Below are 25927 nucleotides of genomic sequence, written 5' to 3'. Positions count from 1 at the left end.
TAGTAGCTATACGATCACTGTCTATATTTACTATTAGTAACTATACGATCTCTGTCTATATTTACTATTAGTAGCTGTCTGATCACTGTCTATATTTACTATTAGTAGCTGTACGATCACTGTCTATATTTACTATTAGTAGCTATACGATCACTGTCTATATTTACTATTAGTAGCTATACGATCACTGTCTATATTTACTATTAGTAACTATACGATCTCTGTCTATATTTACTATTAGTAGCTGTCTGATCACTGTCTATATTTACTATTAGTAGCTGTACGATCACTGTCTATATTTACTATTAGTAGCTGTACGATCACTGTCTATATTTACTATTAGTAGCTATACGATCACTGTCTATATTTACTATTAGTAGCTATACGATCACTGTCTATATTTACTATTAGTAACTATACGATCACTGTCTATATTTACTATTAGTAGCTATACGATCACTGTCTATATTTACTATTAGTAGCTATACGATCACTGTCTATATTACTATTAGTAGCTATACGATCACTGTCTATATTTACTATTAGTAGCTATACGATCACTGTCTATATTTACTATTAGTAGCTATACGATCACTGTCTATATTTACTATTAGTAGCTATACGATCACTGTCTATATTTACTATTAGTAGCTATACGATCACTGTCTATATTTACTATTAGTAGCTATACGATCTCTGTCTATATTTACTATTAGTAGCTATACGATCACTGTCTATATTTACTATTAGTAGCTATACGATCACTGTCTATATTTACTATTAGTAGCTATACGATCACTGTCTATATTTACTATTAGTAACTATACGATCACTGTCTATATTTACTATTAGTAGCTATACGATCTCTGTCTATATTTACTATTAGTAGCTATACGATCACTGTCTATATTTACTATTAGTAGCTATACGATCAATGTCTATATTTACTATTAGTAGCTATACGATCTCTGTCTATATTTACTATTAGTAGCTATACGATCACTGTCTATATTTACTATTAGTAGCTATACGATCACTGTCTATATTTACTATTAGTAGCTATACGATCACTGTCTATATTTACTATTAGTAGCTATACGATCACTGTCTATATTACTATTAGTAGCTGTACGATCACTGTCTATATTTACTATTAGTAGCTATACGATCTCTGTCTATATTTACTATTAGTCGCTATACGATCACTGTCTATATTTACTATTAGTAGCTATACGATCACTGTCTATATTTACTATTAGTAGCTATACGATCACTGTCTATATTTACTATTAGTAGCTATACGATCACTGTCTATATTACTATTAGTAACTATACGATCACTGTCTATATTTACTATTAGTAGCTGTACGATCACTGTCTATATTTACTATTAGTAGCTATACGATCACTGTCTATATTTACTATTAGTAGCTATACGATCTCTGTCTATATTTACTATTAGTAGCTATACGATCACTGTCTATATTTACTATTAGTAGCTATACGATCACTGTCTATATTACTATTAGTAGCTATACGATCACTGTCTATATTTACTATTAGTAGCTATACGATCACTGTCTATATTACTATTAGTAACTATACGATCACTGTCTATATTACTATTAGTAGCTGTACGATCACTGTCTATATTTACTATTAGTAGCTGTACGATCACTGTCTATATTTACTATTAGTAGCTATACGATCACTGTCTATATTTACTATTAGTAGCTATACGATCACTGTCTATATTACTATTAGTAGCTATACGATCACTGTCTATATTTACTATTAGTAGCTATACGATCACTGTCTATATTTACTATTAGTAACTATACGATCACTGTCTATATTTACTATTAGTAGCTATACGATCACTGTCTATATTTACTATTAGTAGCTATACGATCACTGTCTATATTTACTATTAGTAGCTGTACGATCTCTGTCTATATTACTATTAGTAGCTATACGATCACTGTCTATATTTACTATTAGTAGCTATACGATCACTGTCTATATTACTATTAGTAACTATACGATCTCTGTCTATATTTACTATTAGTAGCTATACGATCACTGTCTATATTTACTATTAGTAGCTATACGATCACTGTCTATATTTACTATTAGTAGCTATACGATCTCTGTCTATATTTACTATTAGTAACTGTACGATCACTGTCTATATTTACTATTAGTAGCTATACGATCACTGTCTATATTTACTATTAGTAGCTATACGATCACTGTCTATATTTACTATTAGTAGCTATACGATCACTGTCTATATTACTATTAGTAGCTATACGATCACTGTCTATATTTACTATTAGTAGCTGTACGATCACTGTCTATATTTACTATTAGTAGCTATACGATCGCTGTCTATATTTACTATTAGTAACTATACGATCACTGTCTATATTTACTATTAGTAGCTATACGATCACTGTCTATATTTACTATTAGTAGCTATACGATCACTGTCTATATTTACTATTAGTAGCTATACGATCACTGTCTATATTTACTATTAGTAGCTATACGATCACTGTCTATATTTACTATTAGTAGCTATACGATCACTGTCTATATTAATATTAGTAGCTGTACGATCACTGTCTATATTTACTATTAGTAGCTATACGATCACTGTCTATATTTACTATTAGTAGCTGTACGATCACTGTCTATATTACTATTAGTAACTATATGATCTCTGTCTATATTTACTATTAGTAGCTGTCTGATCACTGTCTATATTTACTATTAGTAGCTGTACGATCACTGTCTATATTTACTATTAGTAGCTATACGATCACTGTCTATATTTACTATTAGTAGCTATACGATCACTGTCTATATTTACTATTAGTAGCTGTCTGATCACTGTCTATATTTACTATTAGTAGCTGTACGATCACTGTCTATATTTACTATTAGTAGCTGTACGATCACTGTCTATATTTACTATTAGTAGCTGTCTGATCACTGTCTATATTTACTATTAGTAGCTGTACGATCACTGTCTATATTTACTATTAGTAGCTATACGATCACTGTCTATATTTACTATTAGTAGCTATACGATCACTGTCTATATTTACTATTAGTAACTATACGATCTCTGTCTATATTTACTATTAGTAGCTGTCTGATCACTGTCTATATTTACTATTAGTAGCTGTACGATCACTGTCTATATTTACTATTAGTAGCTGTACGATCACTGTCTATATTTACTATTAGTAGCTGTACGATCACTGTCTATATTTACTATTAGTAGCTATACGATCACTGTCTATATTTACTATTAGTAACTATACGATCACTGTCTATATTTACTATTAGTAGCTATACGATCACTGTCTATATTTACTATTAGTAGCTATACGATCACTGTCTATTATTACTATTAGTAGCTATACGATCACTGTCTATATTTACTATTAGTAGCTATACGATCACTGTCTATATTTACTATTAGTAGCTATACGATCACTGTCTATATTTACTATTAGTAGCTATACGATCACTGTCTATATTTACTATTAGTAGCTATACGATCACTGTCTATATTTACTATTAGTAGCTATACGATCTCTGTCTATATTTACTATTAGTAGCTATACGATCACTGTCTATATTTACTATTAGTAGCTATACGATCACTGTCTATATTTACTATTAGTAGCTATACGATCACTGTCTATATTTACTATTAGAACTATACGATCACTGTCTATATTTACTATTAGTAGCTATACGATCTCTGTCTATATTTACTATTAGTAGCTATACGATCACTGTCTATATTTACTATTAGTAGCTATACGATCACTGTCTATATTTACTATTAGTAGCTATACGATCTCTGTCTATATTTACTATTAGTAGCTATACGATCACTGTCTATATTTACTATTAGTAGCTATACGATCACTGTCTATATTTACTATTAGTAGCTATACGATCACTGTCTATATTTACTATTAGTAGCTATACGATCTCTGTCTATATTTACTATTAGTAGCTATACGATCACTGTCTATATTTACTATTAGTAGCTATACGATCACTGTCTATATTTACTATTAGTAGCTATACGATCTCTGTCTATATTTACTATTAGTAGCTGTACGATCACTGTCTATATTTACTATTAGTAGCTATACGATCACTGTCTATATTACTATTAGTAGCTATACGATCACTGTCTATATTTACTATTAGTACTGCACGATCACTGTCTATATTTACTATTAGTAACTATACGATCACTGTCTATATTTACTATTAGTAGCTGTACGATCTCTGTCTATATTTACTATTAGTAGCTATACGATCGCTGTCTATATTTACTATTAGTAACTGCACGATCACTGTCTATATTTACTATTAGTAGCTATACGATCTCTGTCTATATTTACTATTAGTAGCTATACGATCTCTGTCTATATTTACTATTAGTAGCTATACGATCACTGTCTATATTTACTATTAGTAGCTATACGATCTCTGTCTATATTTACTATTAGTAGCTATACGATCACTGTCTATATTTACTATTAGTAGCTATACGATCACTGTCTATATTTACTATTAGTAGCTATACGATCTCTGTCTATATTTACTATTAGTAGCTATACGATCACTGTCTATATTTACTATTAGTAGCTATACGATCACTGTCTATATTTACTATTAGTAGCTGTACGATCTCTGTCTATATTTACTATTAGTAGCTGTACGATCACTGTCTATATTTACTATTAGTAGCTATACGATCACTGTCTATATTTACTATTAGTAGCTATACGATCACTGTCTATATTTACTATTAGTAGCTATACGATCTCTGTCTATATTTACTATTAGTAGCTATACGATCACTGTCTATATTTACTATTAGTAGCTATACGATCACTGTCTATATTTACTATTAGTAGCTATACGATCACTGTCTATATTTACTATTAGTAGCTATACGATCACTGTCTATATTACTATTAGTAACTATACGATCACTGTCTATATTACTATTAGTAGCTGTACGATCACTGTCTATATTTACTATTAGTAGCTGTACGATCACTGTCTATATTTACTATTAGTAGCTATACGATCTCTGTCTATATTTACTATTAGTAGCTATACGATCTCTGTCTATATTTACTATTAGTAGCTATACGATCACTGTCTATATTTACTATTAGTAGCTGTACGATCACTGTCTATATTTACTATTAGTAGCTGTACGATCACTGTCTATATTTACTATTAGTAGCTGTACGATCACTGTCTATATTTACTATTAGTAACTGTACGATCACTGTCTATATTTACTATTAGTAACTATACGATCGCTGTCTATATTTACTATTAGTAGCTATACGATCACTGTCTATATTTACTATTAGTAGCTGTCTGATCACTGTCTATATTTACCATTAGTAACTGTCTGATCACTGTCTATATTTACTATTAGTAACTGTACGATCTCTGTCTATATTTACTATTAGTAGCTGTACGATCACTGTCTATATTTACTATTAGTAGCTATACGATCACTGTCTATATTTACTATTAGTAGCTATACGATCACTGTCTATATTTACTATTAGTAGCTGTCTGATCACTGTCTATATTTACTATTAGTAGCTATACGATCACTGTCTATATTTACTATTAGTAGCTGTCTGATCACTGTCTATATTTACCATTAGTAACTGTCTGATCACTGTCTATATTTACTATTAGTAGCTATACGATCACTGTCTATATTTACTATTAGTAGCTGTTTGATCACTGTCTATATTTAATATTAGTAGCTGTCTGATCACTGTCTATATTTACTATTAGTAGCTATACGATCGCTGTCTAAATTTACTATTAGTAGCTGTTTGATCACTGTCACTGTCTATATGAATGTGTCAGCTGACTGTGAGGTACAGGGTCAAAGTTTACTCAATGATGATGAATCGGGGGAGGACCATAAATCGCATATGTTCGCCCGCCTCGGCGACCGCGAACAAGCTATGTTCGCTGGCGAATAGTTCCCGGCGAACTGTTCGGGACATCTCTAGTGCTGTGACATAGCAGTTTTAAACATTCACATTTTTTTGCTGCTAAATAGAACATTTGCGGCCTGCGATGCACTTCATATCTGAGAGTCAAATAGAACCGTCAAATACTGTGCTTACATTGCAGTTTTAAAAATTCTAATTCTTTAGGTGCTAAAAAGTCAGTTTGGTGCCTGCACTCGATATCTGAGAGTCACATAGAACCGTCAAATAGTGCTGTGTAGAGATGTCCAAAACTGTTCGCCAGGAACTATTTGCCAGTGAACATAGCTTGTTCGCATTCTCCGCGGCGGGCGAACATATGCGATGTTCGGTCCGCCCCCTATTCGTCAACATTGAGTAAACTTTTAGCCAATCAGCAGCAGACCCTCCCTCCCAGAATGTGTCAGCTGACTGTGAGGTACAGGGTTAAAGTTTACTCAATGATGACGAATAGGGTGCGGACCGTAAATCGCATATGTTCGCCCGCCGCAGCAACCGCGAACAAGCTATGTTCGCTGGCGAATAGTTCCCGGCGAACTGTTCGGGACATCTCTACCTAGTGCTGTGACATAGCAGTTTTAAACATTCACATTTTTTTGCTGCTAAATAGAACATTTGCGGCCTGCAGTGCACTTCATATCTGAGAGTCAAATAGAACCGTCAAATACTGTGCTTATATTGCAGTTTTAAACATTTGAATTCTTTAGGTGCTAAAAAGTCAATTTGGTGCCTGCAGTTCATATCTGGTGGATGTGTGTAACACTGGCTAGTTACCTCAAGAAAGTCTAAAGACTTTTTAAAAAAGTGAAAAATAAGTGTTATTGTGATCGCTTCATATACATAAACATTAATATACATTTCTATATTGTGTAAAGACACAACTACAAAGTTAAAAACCAAACACCAAAACAACGTGTGCAGTTTGGAGGAAGAGGCGCTGGTCGTACAGAGGCACCAGCACAGCATAAGAGGAAGCAGGGAGCAAAAGTGGAGCGGCCGTCCCCTAGCGCTCGTCAGCATGTATTATCTTTAGAATTCCCACAGTTATCCAAGTAACAGATGGAGCGATAAAAGGAACCATAACAGATTTAACGAGCCATTCGCAGTTTCAGTCAGGAGGGCAGTCGTATGCCTGATGTTGATGTTAGTGTGGAATGTTAGTGTGGAATGGATTAGCAGGATCTGGTGCAGGGTAACCGCACGCCCCCTGGTGTTGAGCACCAGTGTTTGTGCGGCCACATACCAGGACCCTGATGCAGCTTCAGCGAGCAGCAGCAGGCGATAGTGGAGTTTCAGCTGTAGCATGCACGGGTCAGTCGCTCTGCACCAGACTTGCCCTCCAATTGATCAAAGTTAAAGGATTTAAAGTGGACTCATTACAATTACAGGTCCTCGAAAGAGTAGTGTATTGTTATTTGTCGTCACTTCCTCCCCACGTCGGGAGTGGGTAATTTGCGCGCCTGCTGCGTTCCTTGCATGTGGTAGCCGTTTCTCAGGCTCCCTCTCTGGAATCGAACCCTGATTCCCCATTACCCGTGGTCACCATGGTAGGTGCAGAAAATTGCATCGAAAGTTGATAGGGCAGACATCCGAATGCGTTGTCGCCATCACGGGGATGTGCGATCGGCACAAGGTTATCACAGACCAGCGCAGCCGCCTGTCCACGGCCAACGTGGACAAGCTCACGTTTATTAAAATGAACCAGGCATGGATCCCACCAGACTTGTGCAGAATAGACATTTATACCGGCCTTACCCAGCCATTTTTATACTCAAGTGCACTTATTCTTTTTTTTTATACGTCCCAATATTTTGGGGGCTATCCCAATTAAAAAACAAACAAAAAAAACCAGTGTTGACTACTTCCTCCTCCACCGCTGCCACTTCCACCTACACTGCCACGGTGTATACCCAGATATATTAGAGCTGCTGCAGAAAGTGCGGGCCGTCTGTGTGCACTTTTGGCGTTCTCACCCTGCTGCTGCTCGCCTGTCTCGTTCGCCAGCTCGCTCGCCAGCGTAACTTCGGCATTCCTGCTCAACGCCTCATATGCGACATGCCCACAAGGTGGAACTCCACCTTGCACATTCTGGAGAGACTGCGAGCAGCAGCAGGCGATAGCGGAGTTTCAGCTGCAGCAGGCACGGGTCAGTCGCTCTGCGGAACAGTACCACTTCACCACCAATGATTGGGCCTCCATGCGAGACCTGTGTGCCATGTTGCACTGTTTCGTGGACTCCACCAACATGGCCAGTGCCACTGACGCCGTTCTCAGCCTTACTATCCCGCTTCTATGTCTCCTTGAAAAAACGCTTTGGGCGATGATGGAAGAGGATGTGGCACAGGAGGAAGATGAGGAGGAAGAGGGGTCATTTCCACGGTTATCAGGCCAGTCATTCACAAGTGGCTTGAAGGTGGGTTCCTGCACCAGCATAGGCCAGGTACACAATTGTCCAGCATCTCCACACTGTCCCATGGAAGCGTTCAGCTGTGCATCTCCCAAACACTGGAGAGAAAGAGGAAGTACCCCCATACGCACCCGTGATCCGTGGCCTTGAAGGCCAGCATTTCAAAATTCCTGGCCTTTGAAATGCTGTAATTCTGTCTAGTGGAGACGGACAGTTTTAAAAACAAATAAACAAAACAACAAATAAAAAACAGTGCTGGCTACCTCCTCCGCCTCCACCGCTGCTTCCACTTACACCACCACGGTCACCGCCTCCTCAACCTCCTAGTCCACATCCACCTCCTCCTCTAGAGCAGGGTGCAAAAGTGGAGCGGCCATCCCCTAGACAGTACGCCTGCTACTACCCACCGCACCCAGAGACTGAGCACACCAAAGCCAGCTCCAAGGAATTCCCTGGCATGGCAGTTCTTCAGACAATGTGCTGATGACAAGACACTAGTGGTTTGCACGCTGTGCAATCAGAGCCTGAAGCGAGGCATAAACGTGCTACACCTGAGCACAACCTGCATGACCAGGCATTTACATGCAAAGCACGAGCTGCAGTGGAGTAAGCACTTCAAAAACCAAGAAAGGTCCTCTTCTGCTGCTGTCTCGGCCTCTTCCTCCACCTCTGGACTGACCGTGGCACCTGCCACCCCGCAAACAGAGGATGTGGCAGCAACGCCACCACGTCCGCCACCGTCCCCAAGCATCTCCACACTGTCCCATGGAAGCGTTCAGCTGTCCATCTCCCAAACACTGGAGAGAAAGAGGAAGTACCCCTGTACCCACCCGCGATCCCTGGCCCTGAATGCCAGCATTTTAAAATTCCTGGCCTTTGAAATGCTGTCATTCCGTCTGGTGGAGACTGACAGTTTTAAAAACCTGATGGCGTTATTGGACTGCAAGAAATGCACCGCAGGCCGCAAATGTTTCTTTTTTTTATATGTCCCAATATTTTGCGGACTACCCCAATTAAAACAAAAAAAAACAAAAAACAAACAAACAAACAAATAAAAAACAGTGTTGGCCACCTCCTCCTCCTCCACCGCTGCTTCCACCTACACCGCCACGGTCACCGCCTCCTCAACCTATGGGTCACTTAGTATAAACTATGTACACAATAGCAGAGGCTTGTGAAGGCCCTTTCTCCATGCATCAGGAGCTGAGCTCAGTTTGAACAATGAAAGAGAATACCCTACACTCCAACCCTCTCTCAAATGGATAATTCTGGTGAACCTCCTGACAGCCATGCTTTAGATTTTGATTTATGTTCTTCCAAAGCTAAAATCAAAGATTCCATCTAGTTCTATTTTATGGCTCTGCTGTATTTTAAATTTTTAGGTATTTTATGTTATTTTAAGTGATTTCCCTATCCACATTTGTTTGCAGGGCACTTGTCCTACTCTTACCCCCATTTTACTTCCTTTTGCAGCCCTCAAGCCCTTTCCAGGACTTTTTTAGAGGCATTTGTGTGCCCAAAAGTTCGGGTCCCCATTGACTTCAATGGGGTTCGGGGTCACGTTCAATCAGCCGGACTTTTTTTCGAAGTTCCGCCGAACCCGAACATCCAGGTGTCCGCTCAACTCTAGTTATATGAATAACCATAGAATGTGTCGGCAGATAAGAACCATTCGTCCCATCTAGTCTGACCAATTTTCTAAATACTTTCATTAGTCCCTGGCCTTAGCTTATAGTTAGGATAGCCTTATGCCTATCCCACGCATGCTTAAACTCCCTCACTGTGTTAACCTCTACCACTTCAGCTGGAAGGCTATTCCATGCGTCCACTACCCTCTCAATAAAGTAAAAAAAAATATATATATATTATTTTTTTTAAATAAATTAACTGCCCCCCCCTGTAAAAGTACTCATGTATATATAATATATAATAACTATATATATTGTATATGTGTGTATATATATACTTTGATGCAGTTGGCAGGCTTATGCAATGTATGATCATATAATGTAACCAAACCCCCATTATTTTTTACCTAGGTGAGGTGTTTTTACATAGTACTATTTAGGATTTTATATCACTATTTAGTTAATAAGCGAGTGCACTGGTTTGTGTATTTTTTGTATTTTGGTCCCAGTAGCACCCTATAATATATGCATGTTTAGGTGAGTGCAGCCCTCCTGACTTTGTTTATATATATATATATATATATATATATATATATATATATATATATATATATATATATAATTAAAAAATAATAATTAATTCAAAATAAATAAAAAATTGTAAAAACAAAAATAAAAAAATCTTACACACACACACACATATATATGTATATATATATATATATATATATATATATATTTAATTCTATTCTAACTGTATTTCTGTATTTTGATATTAATATATATATCAAAATACACTTAGAATGAAATTATATATATATATATATATATATTTATATATATCTATAAATAAATAAAAATAATACAAAATATACATATGTCCATATACATAATATATATAAATATTTTCATAAATATACACGTAGATTTCAAATATATAAATATTTATATATTTAAATTCTACGTGCATATTAATGTAATATTTTTACATAAATAAATGTTTTTATTGATTGCCATTTGCGGGACCTGCCTGACAACCCAGGCAGAAAGTCCAGAGAATTTAATTTGCTAGCACTATATTTAACCATGTAGCTTTCCAAGAAACCCTAAAACCTGTATATGGGGGGTGCTGTTTTACTTGGTAGACTTTGCTGAACACAAATATTAGTGTTTCAAAACAGTAAAACATATCACAGCGATGATATTTTCAGTGAAAGCGCCATTTTTTTTATTTTTCACACACAAACGGCCCTTTTACTGATGACATCATTGTTGTAATACGTTCTACTGTTTTGAAATACTAATATTTGTGTTCAGCGAAGTCTTCTGAGTATAAAACCATGTACAGGTTTTATAGTATTTTTGAAAGTTACAGGATCAAATATAAGGTCATTTTTTCACATTGACATTTGCCAGATTTGTTATGTTGTCTTTGAGAGCGTATGGTAGCCCAGGAATGAGTACTACCCCCATCATTGTATACCATTTGCAAAAGAAGACAACCCAAGTTATTGCAAATGGGGTATGTCCAGTCTTTTTTAGTAGCCACTTAGTCACAAACACTGACCAAAGTTAGCATTCATAATTGTTTTTTGCATTTTGAACACACAAACAAATATAAATGCTAACATTGGTCAGTATTTGTGAGTATGTGGCTAGTAAAAAAGACTGGACATACCCCAAATTGAATACCCTGGGTTGTCTACTTTTCAAAAAATAAATGGTTTGATTGGGGTAAATTACATTGGCCAGCTTCAAAAATGTCCCAAATAAGACATGGGTGCATGATGACCAGCTGAGAAAATTCCAAGTAGGAAAACTGGAATTTGCACCCTCAAATTAAGTTCTTTTAGCCCCCAGAGAGCCCTATATATGTGGGGTATCACTGTACTCAGGAGATGTTGCTGAACATAGATTGGGGTATTCTTTGCCAGTAACCCTTAAAGTTCTCAGTACCTGTATTCTTAAATTGCTATGTGTGTCAAAAAAAAAAACCCACCAGTTATTATATATATATTTTTTTTTATTTGGCATAAATTGGTGGTAAAATGGTTGCATGAAAAGAGTCAAAATACTCCAAGTTTAATACCTTAGGTTATCTTCTTTTTAAAAAATACGCACATGTAAAGGATTATTCAGGGATTCCTGGCAGATATCAGTGTTACAATGAAACTTAATTTTTGAAAAAGAAAATTGGTTTGGAAATAGCAAAGTGCTACTTGTATTTATTGCCCTATAACTTTCCAAAAAAAGCTAAGAACATGTTAATATTTCTAAACTCAGGACAAAATTTAGAAACTATTTAGCACGTGTTTTTTGGCGGTTGTAGATGCGTAACAAATTTTGGGGGTCAAAGTTACAAAAAAAGTGTTTTTTTACATTTTTTCATCATATTTTATAATCTTTTTATAGTAAATTATATGATATGATGAAAATAATTGTATTTTTAGAAAGACTATTTAATGGCGAGACAAACGGTATATAATATGTGTCGGTACAGTAAATGAGAAGGGGAAAATTAAAGCTAAACACAAACACCACAGAAATGTAAAAACAGTTAAATATAGTCTCCTTTTCCGTGTTGATTCCCTTTATGTATTTAAATGTGTCTATCATATTTCCCCTGGTCATAGTTAACATAGTTTCCCTGAAACATTGTCTAATAACTAACTACATTTGATATATCTATGACTTGCTGTTAAAACACTGTCTGTATTTACTATTTGTTTCATTATTGGGTTATTTTCTATTACTATAATTCGTTTTCCTGTCACTGACATTTTTACCATGACTGTTCAGTTGCCGTATGATTATCTATTTTTACTATGACTCTGACCAGTTGTCTGATCACTTCCTACATTTGATACAACAATAAAAAAGGTTGTATGATTACCGTCGTTATTTACTACAACTGTGCAGTGCCTGATAAAGCCATGAATTGGAGGTGGTGGTGGTAGTGGGATTCTTTTAGAAAGCACATTGCAGATATAATTTTATATATTATTGATCATGACACCTTCCCTTGCTGGTTAAGGAGTGTGGTTGATGCCTACAGGAAAATGGTTCATTATATTATTTGGGAATTAGATTTACTGGTCTTGTCTCTCGTTCAGGTGCCAGAAAGTGTCTCACCTGATCAGGTAAATTATATGGGTTATAGACTTCCATTTCATCATCTTCTCTTGCAATGTACCACTGGAGGTTGACGTTCTGCAAAAAATAGTACATATCTATAATATTAGTAGACTAGGCATATATAGATTTCCTGACCCCACAATATTCACTCTACCTTGCCGGACATTCCATCTTCAAGATCCACCAGCACCATGGTATCACTGAAGCTTCCATCGGGGTACACCAACTGGGTCTGCAATCAGGACAAAGCACATAACTAACACATAAATACGTTTTTATAACTATCTGAGTAGATTATGGCAGATCTCAGACAACTGATAGGCTGTAGAAGCAGATGTCATAATGCTAGATCTCTTGCAAAATATTCTAGAACTATGAAATGGTAGTAGCCAATTAATATTTTAGGTTTCAGGATTATCTGATGGTAGGGGCCGTTCACATTATGACAGGTCTCATGGCTATGAGATGGTAGGGGGCAGGTGGCATTATGACCGGTCTCATGGCTATGAGATAGTAGGGGCCAGGTGGTATTATGACAGGTCTCAGAGCTATGAGATGGTAGGGGCAAGTGGCATTATGGCAGATCTCAGAGCTATGAGATGGTAGGAGGCAGGTGACATTATGGCAGGTCTCAAAGCTGTGAGATGGTAGGAGGCAGGTGGCATTATGACAGGTCTTAGAGCTATGAGATAGTAGGGGGCATGTGGTATTATGACAGGTCTCAGAGCTATGAGATGGTAGGAGGCAGGTGATATAATGACAGGTCTCAGAGCTACAAGATGGTAGGGGCAGGTGGCATTATGGCAGGGCTCAGAGCTATGAGATGGTAGGAGGCAGGTGGCATTATGACAGGTCTCAGAGCTATGAGATGGGAGGAGGCAGGTGGTATAATGACAGGTCTCAGAGCTATAAGATGGTAGGAGGCAGGTGGCATTATGGCAGGTCTCAAAGCTATGAGATGGTAGGGGCCAGGTGGCATTATGACAGGTCTGAGAGCTAAGAGATGGTAGGGGCAGGTGGCATTATGGCAGGTCTCAGAGCTATGAAATGGTAGGAGGCAGGTGGCATTATGGCATGTCTCAAAGCTATGAGATGGTAGGGGGCAGGTGACATTATGACAGGTCTTAGAGTTATGAGATGGTAGGAGGCAGGCGGCATTATGGCAGGTCTCAAAACTATGAGATGGTAGGGGGCAGGTGGCATTATGACAGGTCTTAGAGTTATGAGATAGTAGGAGGCATGTGGTATTATGACAGGTCTCAGAGCTATGAGATGGGAGGAGGCAGGTGGTATAATGACAGGTCTCAGAGCTATAAGATGGTAGGGGCAGGTGGCATTATGGCAGGTCTCAGAGCTATGAAATGGTAGGAGGCAGGTGGCATTATGGCAGGTCTCAAAGCAATGAGATGGTAGGGGGCAGGTGTCATTATGACATGTCTCATAGCTATGAGATGGTAGGAGGCAGGTGGCATTATGGCAGTTCTCAAAGCTATGAGATGGTAGGAGGCAGGTGGAATTATAACAGGTCTCAAAACTATGAGATGGTAGGGGGCAGGTGGCATTATGACAGGTCTCAGAGCTATGAGATGGTAGGGGGCAGGTGGCATTATGGCAGGTCTCAAAGCAATGAGATGGTAGGAGGCAGGTGATATAATGACAGGTCTCAGAGCTACAAGATGGTAGGGGCAGGTGGCATTATGGCAGGGCTCAGAGCTATGAGATGGTAGGGGAGAGGTGGCATTATGACAGGTCTCAGAGCTAGGAGATGGTAGGGGAGAGGTGGCATTATGACAGGTCTCAGAGCTATGAGATGGTAGGGGAGAGGTGGCATTATGACAGGTCTCAGAGTTAGGAGATGGTAAGGGAGAGGTGGCATTATGACAGGTCTCAGAGCTATGAGATGGTAGGGGAGAGGTGGCATTATGACAGGTCTCAGAGCTATAAGATGGTCGGGGCAAGGTGGCATTATGACAGGTCTCAGAGCTATGAGATGGTAGGGGCAAGGTGGCATTATCACAGGTCTCAGAGCTGTAAGATGGTAGGGGGCAGGTTGTATTGTGACTGATCTCCTGTGATCCTTACCATGGTTATGCTGCCAGTAAAGTTTCCTTTAAAAACAACTGTTGCCTGAATCTGTTCACCATCTGGTTCCATTGTAGGAAGAAGGGTGGCACACTGCATTCTGGAAGAGGAAATAAGAGCAGACTTTATTGTATACTTTCATTTATTGTATACTGTCGTTTATTGTATACTGTCGTTTATTGTATACTGTCGTTTATTGTACACTATGTTTTATTGTATATTGTGTTTTATTGTACACTGTGATTTATTGTATACTATGATTTATTATATACCATGATTTATTATAAACACAGTTTGTTGTTTGCTTTATTGTATATTAAGCATGTTGTTTTATTACTCTTATTGAAATGGTTTCTCTGAATCCCTGGCCCTCCTACTATACCTTTCGTTTTTGCCTTGTTCACTATAAAACCAATTAAACTTCCTAAAATGTTTTCATTTCTATGAAAAACGAAAGTGTTCTCATATTTCCAAGGTAATGTAGTGTTCCATTCGGTAACGCATTCGGTAATCTTGTCTTCAATCTTTTTGGTCTCGTTTGCCAACGGAGACATTTTAGCATTACAATGTCAGCTCTGTCATTTTCAAGTGAAATTGATGGGAATTAAACTGTAAACTCTTACCCTAACTAACTCAGATCTCAACTGCCATCACCGTCAGCTAGACATGTGCAATTCTTTTCGGTACGAATTTAAATACGATCGAATTTCGGTAAATCGGACATTCAGATGCTTCCGAATGTCCGAACTGCGAATTTCCCGAAGTGCCGAATTTCAGAAGTGCCGAAGTGCTTTGGATTTCTGAAAAGTGTCAAAACAGGAGAAGGAGGGAAAATTAAGGGAATGATGACAGGAATCTAACCCTAACACTACTACTAACCCTACTACTAACCCTACCCCTAGGAGTTAGGGGTAGGGTTAGGGATTTGCTGAAGTCCCAAATTGCCGAAGTGCCGAACCGAATCAAATTTTCTGCCCATGCACATCCCTACCGTCAGCCTAATCCTGACAGAACCACATCACATTCAAACTTACAAACTTACAAACTTGTAAAGTGTCAAAAGGACCGAGACATTGCTGTTTTTTAAACCATTTGGTGAATTGCAGTTAATTAATAACCCGTTTGCAAACTTCTCGTTCATCAAAACTGCATGTACCTACTTAATATCAAACCGCCACAAACTACTGCTGTCAATAAACATAAAAAAATCCCATGCAATTCAAACCATTCCTGTTATTTGAGACATGGCAATATTATGACAGCAAGGTTAATCAAACACAACGCAAATGGGTTAATTCGGTAAAATCAAACACAACGCAAATGGGTTAACTCAGTCAAATCAAACACAACTCAAATGGTTAACTCAGTAAAATCAAATAACAGGAAGGAATTGTAGACTACAAGTGTTTAACTGGTCCTATAGTGGAGCCGGGGAATTATATTTGTCATTAACAGAATTATTTACTAAAGTGAATTCAAAATAAACTTCAAATTTAAGGCCAGAGTAGTAAAAATGAAAGCACAGCAGCCTTAAAGTATGTTTCCATATCAGCTAATTTGAATTCACTTTGAATTCTAAACTTAGTAAATAGCACAATAAGACCACGTTTCACTGCAATTCACTGTTTCTTGAGTAAGCATGACACGCCGAATGAATGATTTCTGACATCTTAATATTGCGGAAAAGGATGATAAAACATTAAGAAATGTATTGCACTCAATGTGTCAGGGTCATCTGTGAGAAATACAGAGATAATATGATATTATAGGACCCAGAGATAATACGATATTATATTACCCAGAGATAATATGATATTATAGGACCCAGAGACAATACGATATTATAGGACCAGAGATAATACGATATTATAGGACCAGAGATAATATAATATTATAGGACCCAGAGATAATATGATATTATAGGACCCAGAGATAATATGATATTATAGGACCCAGAGATAATATGATATTATAGGACCCAGAGATAATATGATATTATAGGACCAAAGATAATACGATATTATAGGATCCAGTGATAATATGATATTATAGGACCCAGAGATAATACGATATTATAGGACCCAGATATAATACGATATAATAGGACCCAGAGATAATACGATATTATAGGATCCAGAGATAATACGATATTATAGGACCCAGAGATAATATGATATTATAGGACCCAGAGATAAAACGATATTATAGGACCAGAGATAATACAATATTATAAGACCCAGAGATAATATGATATTATAGGACCCAGAGATAAAACGATATTATAGGACCAGAGATAATACAATATTATAAGACCCAGAGATAATATGATATTATAGGACCCAGAGATAATACGATATTATAGGACCTGGAGATAATACGATATTATAGGACCAGAGATAATACGATATTATAGGACCAGATATAATAATACGATATTATAGGACCCAGAGATAATATGATATTATAGGACCCAGAAATAATACGATATTATAGGACCCAGAGATAATACGATATTATAGGACCCAGAGATAATACGATATTATAGGACCCAGAGATAATACGATATTATAGGACCCAGAGATAATACGATATTATAGGACCCAGAGATAATACGATATTATAGGACCCAGCTATAATATGATATTATAGGACCAGAGATAATACGATATTATAGGACCAGATATAATAATACGATATTATAGGACCCAGAGATAATATGTTATTATAGGACCCAGAAATAATATGATATTATAGGATCCAGCGATAATACGATATTATAGGACCCAGCGATAATATGATATTATAGGACCCAGCGATAATATGATATTATAGGACCCAGCGATAATATGATATTATAGGACCCAGCGATAATACGATATTATAGGACCCAGCAATAATATGATATTATAGGACCCAGCGATAATATGATATTATAGGACCAGAGATAATACGATATTATAGGACCAGAGATAATATGATATTATAGGATCCAGAGATAATACGATATTATACTCAATGTGTCAGGTACAGATGTGTCACCGTGCACCTCCCGCTGTGATGGAGAGGACTTGGGTTGCTAAGAGATACATGTTTGAATCCCATTCCATAGCAGGAGACTGGTCTCTGATACATTAACCTCTGGACTGCCAGTGGGTGGGATGAGGAAAGACGTTTAATGATTTTGTTTCTATATCTGTTAGCAGTTAAATGCTGATTATCTCATCTATTCTGTCCTTTTATTTCCTGCTTTGATAGTCAATATTTATCGTCCTGCCTTTCTCTATTTGTGTTGAAACTATGAATGTTATAACTGAGTGCATTTTCTTCTAATCCAGTCATTACCAGATGTCCATCTAACTGTCTCTGAGACACCCTGTGGCTATCCCCGTACTCGCCTGTGGCTATCCTCCACCTCCAAGACGTCTCTAGGGAATGCACCGTCCCGTTAGCATTCCCTTCCCTGCTCCATTAGACACTCGCCCAATCTCAATTCCTTTAAATATTCAATGAAAACTCACTTCTTCAAGAAGGCATTTCAACTAAACGGTTAGCATAATTCCTCTCTAACCTGCTTCCCTTCCTTCCTCACATATACTGTTATTTGTCAATCTTATTATATTGTAACGTCACCTATACCTTTTGTTTTATTATACTACAATCCCGATAGACTGTAAGCTCTCTGCCTTCACTTCCTGTACTTTGAACTTGTTCCAGCTATTTCTTTAGTGCTCACCTATTGTACAACCCTACAGAATATGTTGGTGCTTTAGAAATAATAGCAATTCTAATATTAGCTGCATCTCACCTTGAGCTGTTACTGTAGTGAATAACCAGGGAACGCCAGAGAATGCTATGAGTCCCAAAAAGAGGGAGATTGGTGTCCTTATAGCTTTGATCCATGCTGTCTTTGTTTGCTAGAGATCCACGTCGGCCACTGATATCCCCTAATTCGTACTCATCATCTGTCCCATTGCCCTCTGCAGGGGATGCTGATACATCCACCCCAAAAGGGTTGAAGTGACCTTTAATGAGATCATCTGAGCAGGGGTTACTGGACCTTTCAATAACAGGCAGCTGGTGAATGTGGAAGCCCCCTGCATGGCTATTTAGACCACTGAAATGGATGTGAACTGATGTAGAATCTAGATCCGATGTCTGTGAAATCGTGAGATCACCCAAGGCATTGCCAGTCCCAAACCAAGAACTGGTCTTTGCTTTTAATGGTCTCTGCAATAAAATATTGGCACAAGCCATGCGGGAGGAGACACCATCCCTACCGTGTACAACCAGTGATTTCCCTATGATGGATGCTGGACCTGAAAGAGATGAAGAAGTATCTGTGAAGAAATATCGTGTCGGAGAGTCGGCCAAGATGGTTAGAGTTGTGTGTCTTCCTGCATAGTCTCCAGCTTCACACAAGAGGGGCCTGTGCGACCTACATTCCATGCTGTAGTTTTCACCGGTTGATATGTTATATGGATTAAAGTGCCTGCCTGCACTGGCACAATTTTCAGCCTCTGTCAGTAGTGGAAATTCATGGACATGCCATTTATGGCCTGTGCTTGTGCTTCCTGAGGCAGAAGCAAACTCAATTAATATTGAGAGATCGTCATCTGGATCATCCACCGGCTGCCTGAAGAGAACCCTCCCGATTATCTCTGTATGGAAAGACGCAAAAGCTATAGTCGTTTCTTCTTCCTGCTGTATGGTGCTGCAGACCCTATGCAAACCATCTGGTGTGGACAGGACAACCGAACGACCTATGATGCTGTTAGTGCCGTATAGGGGCAAGTTGTAATCTATGAGCACATGCTTAATTTCCTTAAACCCTTGAAGTGTACCATGACGGCCACTAAGATTTCCAATCTCCCATAGATTGTGGCTTTTCCCTGGTGAGGTTGAATGACTTAGGACACTTGTGTTTACCCCCAAAGGATTCCAAAGTCCTCCTGTTCCCAGGTCACTGCACAGGTCCTGTGTTGACCTTTGACGGGCAGGAACAGGAAGCGAATGGATTGAAAAATGACTGGCTGTCCACCGGAGGTTCTGTAAGTTGAGTCGTAGCTGGGTTGGGTGGAAAGGTGACTCTTGTTTGATGATAAATGAACCTTTTACACCATTCATAGAGAAATTAGCGGTTGCTTCTTTTGACTTCATTTGCTTAACCTCTGCACAAATCCTTTGCTCTTCATACTCTAGGACAACATACTGCATTACTGAAATGATTGCCAATTCTTTCCTGCTCCTGGCAGTCTTTAGGCGACCTCCAACATCAGCAATGACAGATGGTTTACTGGCTTGTATTTGGCAACTGTTTGAGAAGTACACAGTAGCTGAAGATGTAGGGGACCCTTCCAATAATGCCAGCTCTGCAATGACAGTAACTGGATTGACATCTCGTACTTGCATAATGTAAACATGGCCTACCAGGAAGGAGCGCATAGTGGCTCGCCATGTATTAAAAAGTCCACTGGTATGAAAAATGTTGGCACATGCCTGATGACCACACGAGTTAACTACCAAAGAGCATCCAACTAGCCAAGTGTTGTTTGAGAACCAAGATTGTAAATGATCATTTAGGCTGATGTTGTATAGCGACTGACCAATATTTTCTGGGTGACATGGGTCCTGGAATGCCCCATAACTTACTGGATATTGATGTATGGTGATGTATGCTTCATTACAAGCTCCAGAGATATTGGCTGTGAACACTCCAGATTCCGTATCCATCGTGATTGAGCCATGCACCTCAGTCGTGTCTACCTCAGCCATAAATAAGCTGTTACATTGAGACCCTACATCAGGAGACAGGACAGGGTGGGATAAAGAATGATAAACATTAGGTCATAGTAAGGACAGACCTGGAAAGAAAAAAAACTGATAACAGTTTGTCTCATATTGTACATTAATTTAACGGAAAACAGTGATTGTGACTGCCTGTGTGTATTTACTCTGATGATTAATGTTCCTATGTTAGTTACATTAATTTTTAGTGGTAATTTAACATATCTCTATAATTATTAATATTATCAGTATTAACATTTATATACAACAGATTCTGCAGCACTTTACAGCTAGAAAAATCAATTAATTGACTCACCCCAGGAGATCAAGACCATCATCCCTAAGAGAAGCATATTTGCAGGATGCCCCTCTCCTCACTCTGTGTGATTGTATCCCTCAGTCCTTCCTGGTTGGTGGCACTTGTTCCCTCCTGGGTGGTGGCACTTGGTACCTCCTGGTTGGTGGCAGTTAGTACCTGCTGGTTGGTGACACTTGGTCCCTCCTGGGTGGTGGAACTTGGTCCCTCCTGGTTGGTGGCAGTTAGTACCTGCTGGTTGGTGGCACTTGGTCCCTCCTGGGTGGTGGAACTTGGTCCCTCCTGGTTGGTGGCAGTTAGTACCTGCTGGTTTGTGTCACTTGGTCCCTCCTGGTTGGTGGCAGTTAGTACCTGCTGGTTGGTGGCACTTGGTCCCTCCTGGGTGGTGGAACTTGGTCCCTCCTAGTTGGTGGCAGTTAGTACCTGCTGGTTGGTGGCCCTCGGTTCCTGTTAGTTCGTGGCACTCGATTCTTACTATTTGGTTGCACTCTTGCTTACCTCTCTTGCCTACCTCAGATGTATTCAGTTTCTCATCCACCTGCAAGCAGTGTCTGAGAGCAGTTCAGTTTTACATTTGCCAGCTCAATAATCACACCCTGCAGTTCCCTTCTTTCACGCTATTCACTGGGGACATTGAGCAATCAGCTCTGTGAAGGATAGAGGGGAACAAATGCATATTCTGATAACTGGACAGACTGCTGCAGCAGGAACTCCTCTCCTTGTCTTTTAAAGAAATCTTATATATTCATGAATTTATTAGAAGTAAAGGTTCCCGTAATAAATATACAGTTATGGGAATTCTCTGTTTTTCTATTGGACAATATACTGACACTTTAGAAATAATTCAGCCAAAGATAGTCTGTTACCAAATGAATAAAAAGCACATTATGGGTATTCTGTGGGTCACTTAATGTCATGTGCCCTACTCCCTACCCTTTAACCTCCTCACACCTGAATATGATACACCTGGCACACATCTGTGTATATCTTAGCAGGCAGCAGTACTTAATTCCTGTTGGTGTAAATAGTCTTTCCCTGGCACACTGTCACTTGGTCTGTTATTGGGCATCGCTCGGCAGTATCTGACAGTTGGGGTATTGTTGGGGTATTGTGACTTAATTAGTGTAGGACCCACTGAAATTGGGGTACTGTGACGTAGTTAGTGTAGGACCCACCATTATTGGGTAACTGTGATCTAATTAGTGTAGGACCCATTGATATTGGAGTAATGTGACGTAATTAGTGTTGGACCCACCGTTATTGCAGTACTGTGACTTAATTAGTGTAGGACATACTGATATTGGGGTAATGTGACGTAATTAGTGTAGGACCCACCAATATTGGGGTACTGCAACGTAATTAGTGTAGTGGACACTAACACATAATGTGACATCATTAGTCTCTTGGTCTGTTAGTTGCAACCGCTCGACAGTCACTGCCTGTTGGTGTAATTAGCCTTTCCTTGGCACACTGTATATTGGTCTGTTGGTGGGCACAGCTTGGCAAACTCTGCCAGTTGGTATAATTAGTCTTTCGTTGGCACACTGCCTCTTGGTCTGTTAGTGGGCATCACTCGTCAGCCTCTGCCAGATGGTGTAATTAGTCTTTCCTTGGTACACTGTCTCTTGGTCTGTTAGTGGGTATTGCTCGGCAGTATCCGCCAGTTGGTGTAATTAGTTTTCCCTTGGCACACTGTCTCTTGGTCTGTTAATGGGCATCGCTCGGCAATCTATGCCTGTTGGTGTAATTAGCCTTTCCTTGGCACACTGTTTCTTGGTTTGTTAGTGGGCATGGCTCGGCAGTCTTTGTCTGTTGGTGTAATTAGCTTTTCCATGGCAAACTGTCTCTTGGTATGTTAGTTGCAACCGTTCGGCAGTCACTGCCTGTTGGTATAATTAGCATTTCCTTGGCACACTGTCTCTTGGTCTGTTAGTGGGTATTGCTCGGCAGTATCCGCCAGTTGGTGTAATTAGTTTTCCCTTGGCACACTGTCTCTTGGTCTGTTAGTGGGCATCGCTCAGCAGTCACTGCCTGTTGGTATAATTAGTCTTTCCTTGGCATACTGTCTCTTGGTCTGTTAGTGGCCACCACTCAGCAGTCACTGCCTGTTGGTGTAGTTAGTATTTCCTTGGCATACTGTCTCTTGGTCTGTTAGTGGCCACCGCTCGGCAGTCTATGCCTTTTCCTTTATTTAGCTTTTCCTTGGCACAGTCTGTTGGTCTGTTAGTGGCCATCACTCGGCAGTCTATGCCTGTTGGTGTAATGCGCCGTCCCTTGGCACACTGTCTCTTGGTCTGTTAGTGGCCACCGCTCAGCAGTCTATGCCTGTTGCTTTATTTAGCTTTTCCTTGGCACACTGTCTATTGGTCTCTTAGTGGGCAAAGCTTGGCAAACTCTGCCTGTTGGTATAATTAGTCTTTCGTTGGCAAACTGCCTCTTGGTCTGCTAGTGGGCATCGCTCGGCAGTCACTGCCTGTTGGTATAATTAGTCTTTCCTTGGCATACTGTCTCTTGGTCTGTTAGTGGCCACCACTCAGCAGTCACTGCCTGTTGGTGTAATTAGTCTTTCCTTGGCACATTGTCTGTTGATCTGTTAGTGGCCATCACTCGGCAGTCTATGCCTGTTGGTGTAATGAGCCGTTCCTTGGCATACTGTCTCTTGGTCTGTTAGTGGCCATCGCTCAGCAGTCTATGCCTGCTGATGTATTTAGCCTTTCTCTCAAAAGATAAACAGACTGAGGAAAAGCATTCTCTGGGTTCAAGAGCTTGCAGTTGAATCTCGTTTCCAATTTGCAGAGCATTCTGACTGAACTTACTTCCCCTTTCATGCAGGAATTCACAAAGTGTGAAAAAAAGTGGATTTTGCTCTTGAGGAAATTGTGACACATAGTTAACTGTGAGAAAGCAAAAAGGGTTAACAGAAAGGAACTAAGAATGGGGATCGGTTTACACGCTGTCTTTGTGGGTTTGTAATATGAAGTGGTCACACCTGCACTTGTCACATAGAAATCAGACGCTAATCCTTATGGGTTCAGAGACAGAACAATGAGAGAGCTTTTTCCATCGAGTGACACCCTTCTCAGCACTAACATGAAGCAGCAGGCACTGACTCAGCCGCTATTCACTGCTTACTGCCCCAGCCAGTTCTTGGGGGCTGGAAAATAGGCTTGGGTCGTGTTACACTTTGTTATTGAAATAATAAACCATTAAAATGAAAGAAAGTGCCTAATTTGCTCCCTTACAGACAGATGGTGACACCCATCGCCTCTCTATTTGTCAGTCATAATTTGGACCCCCCTACTGTGCACTCCATGTAATCCCTGCACCCTGCTATATGACATGTGTACGTCTGTCAGTCTGTGCTCCTTGCAGCATTCTGAGAAAGAATTGGTTATTGTGACACGAGATTAAACCTCTAATTGTTGACTATTCACCAGCTAAAAATAGCCAGCACTTGATTAGACGGCATTAAATTAGATAATCTTCCACAAACAGTGAGACTCCTTGCAGGGTGCAACACGTCCGTCTAATAAATCTAATTCATAAGTGACAATACCTTGGAAAAAGGGAATTGGGGGGCACACCCGGAACATGAATTTCTCAGCAATGGTGCTGCCAGAAAAAGACCAAAATTTAGACAAAATAATAATTAAGGAACAGTGCACAGGTATCTCTTGGGCTGAGAATCCCACCCATCCACTATAGGGGCCTCTTTGAAGGTGACCGCTAGAAAGCATCAGGATCAGAGTCACTGAAAGCACTTTATGCAGTAAGTATTGCAGTTGGCATGTTAACCTCCCACACTGGAATTAGTGTAGGACCCACCAATTTTGGGGTGCTGTAACATAACTGATATTGGGGTACTGTGGCGTAATTAGTGTTGGACCCACCGATATTGGGGTACTGTGACATAATTAGTGTAGGACCCAATGTAATTGGGGTACTGTGACCTTATTAGTGTAGGACCCATTGATATTGGGGTAATGTGACGTAATTAGTGTATGACCCACTGATATTGGGGTACTGTGATGTAATTAGTGTAGGACCCACCATTATTGGGGTACTGTGACCTTATTCGTGTAGGACCCACTGATATTGGGGTAATGTGACATAATTAGTGTAGGACCCACTGATATTTGGGTACTGTGACGTAAGTAGTGTAGGACCCACCTTTATTGGGGTACTGTGACCTTATTCGTGTAGGACCCACTGATATTGGGGTAATGTGACATAATTAGTGTAGGACCCACCAATATTGGGCTACTGCAACGTAATTAGTGTAGGACACACTGATATTGGGTAATGTGACATCATTAGTGTAGGACCCACTGATATTGGGGTACCGTGACATAATTAGTGTAGGACTCACCGATATTGGGAGTTTCATTGCTCCTTAAAAATTCCCTACTTTATATTCCTCTACAACTATTTTCCAATTGAATTCCTGTAACGGATCACTTGGCACCCCGACTGGGTACCTCCGTTGATGGATGCTCCTAGCGCT

At 39.1% G+C, this 25927-nt stretch overlaps 1 protein-coding gene across 1 annotated transcript in view; it reads right to left on the bottom strand.

Moving 5' to 3' along the window:
* LOC134571068 (uncharacterized) overlaps positions 1 to 21982 on the bottom strand; it is a 63334-nt gene extending 41352 nt beyond the window's left edge. Inside the window, exons 1-5 of the mRNA XM_063429117.1 lie at positions 21424 to 21982; positions 19129 to 21118; positions 15324 to 15423; positions 13396 to 13473; positions 13239 to 13316 (exon numbers count right to left, since the gene is read on the bottom strand). Coding sequence (XP_063285187.1) covers positions 13239 to 13316; positions 13396 to 13473; positions 15324 to 15423; positions 19129 to 21118; positions 21424 to 21460 — 2283 coding nt within the window. The 5' untranslated portion in view covers positions 21461 to 21982. The remainder of the gene's footprint in view (positions 1 to 13238; positions 13317 to 13395; positions 13474 to 15323; positions 15424 to 19128; positions 21119 to 21423) is intronic.
* Between the last annotated feature and the right edge of the window lie 3945 nt (positions 21983 to 25927).

Source organism: Pelobates fuscus, chromosome 8 (assembly GCF_036172605.1).
Source record: "Pelobates fuscus isolate aPelFus1 chromosome 8, aPelFus1.pri, whole genome shotgun sequence".
NCBI classification, from domain to species: Eukaryota; Metazoa; Chordata; class Amphibia; order Anura; family Pelobatidae; genus Pelobates; species Pelobates fuscus.
This window is presented reverse-complemented; position numbering and strand designations above follow the sequence as displayed.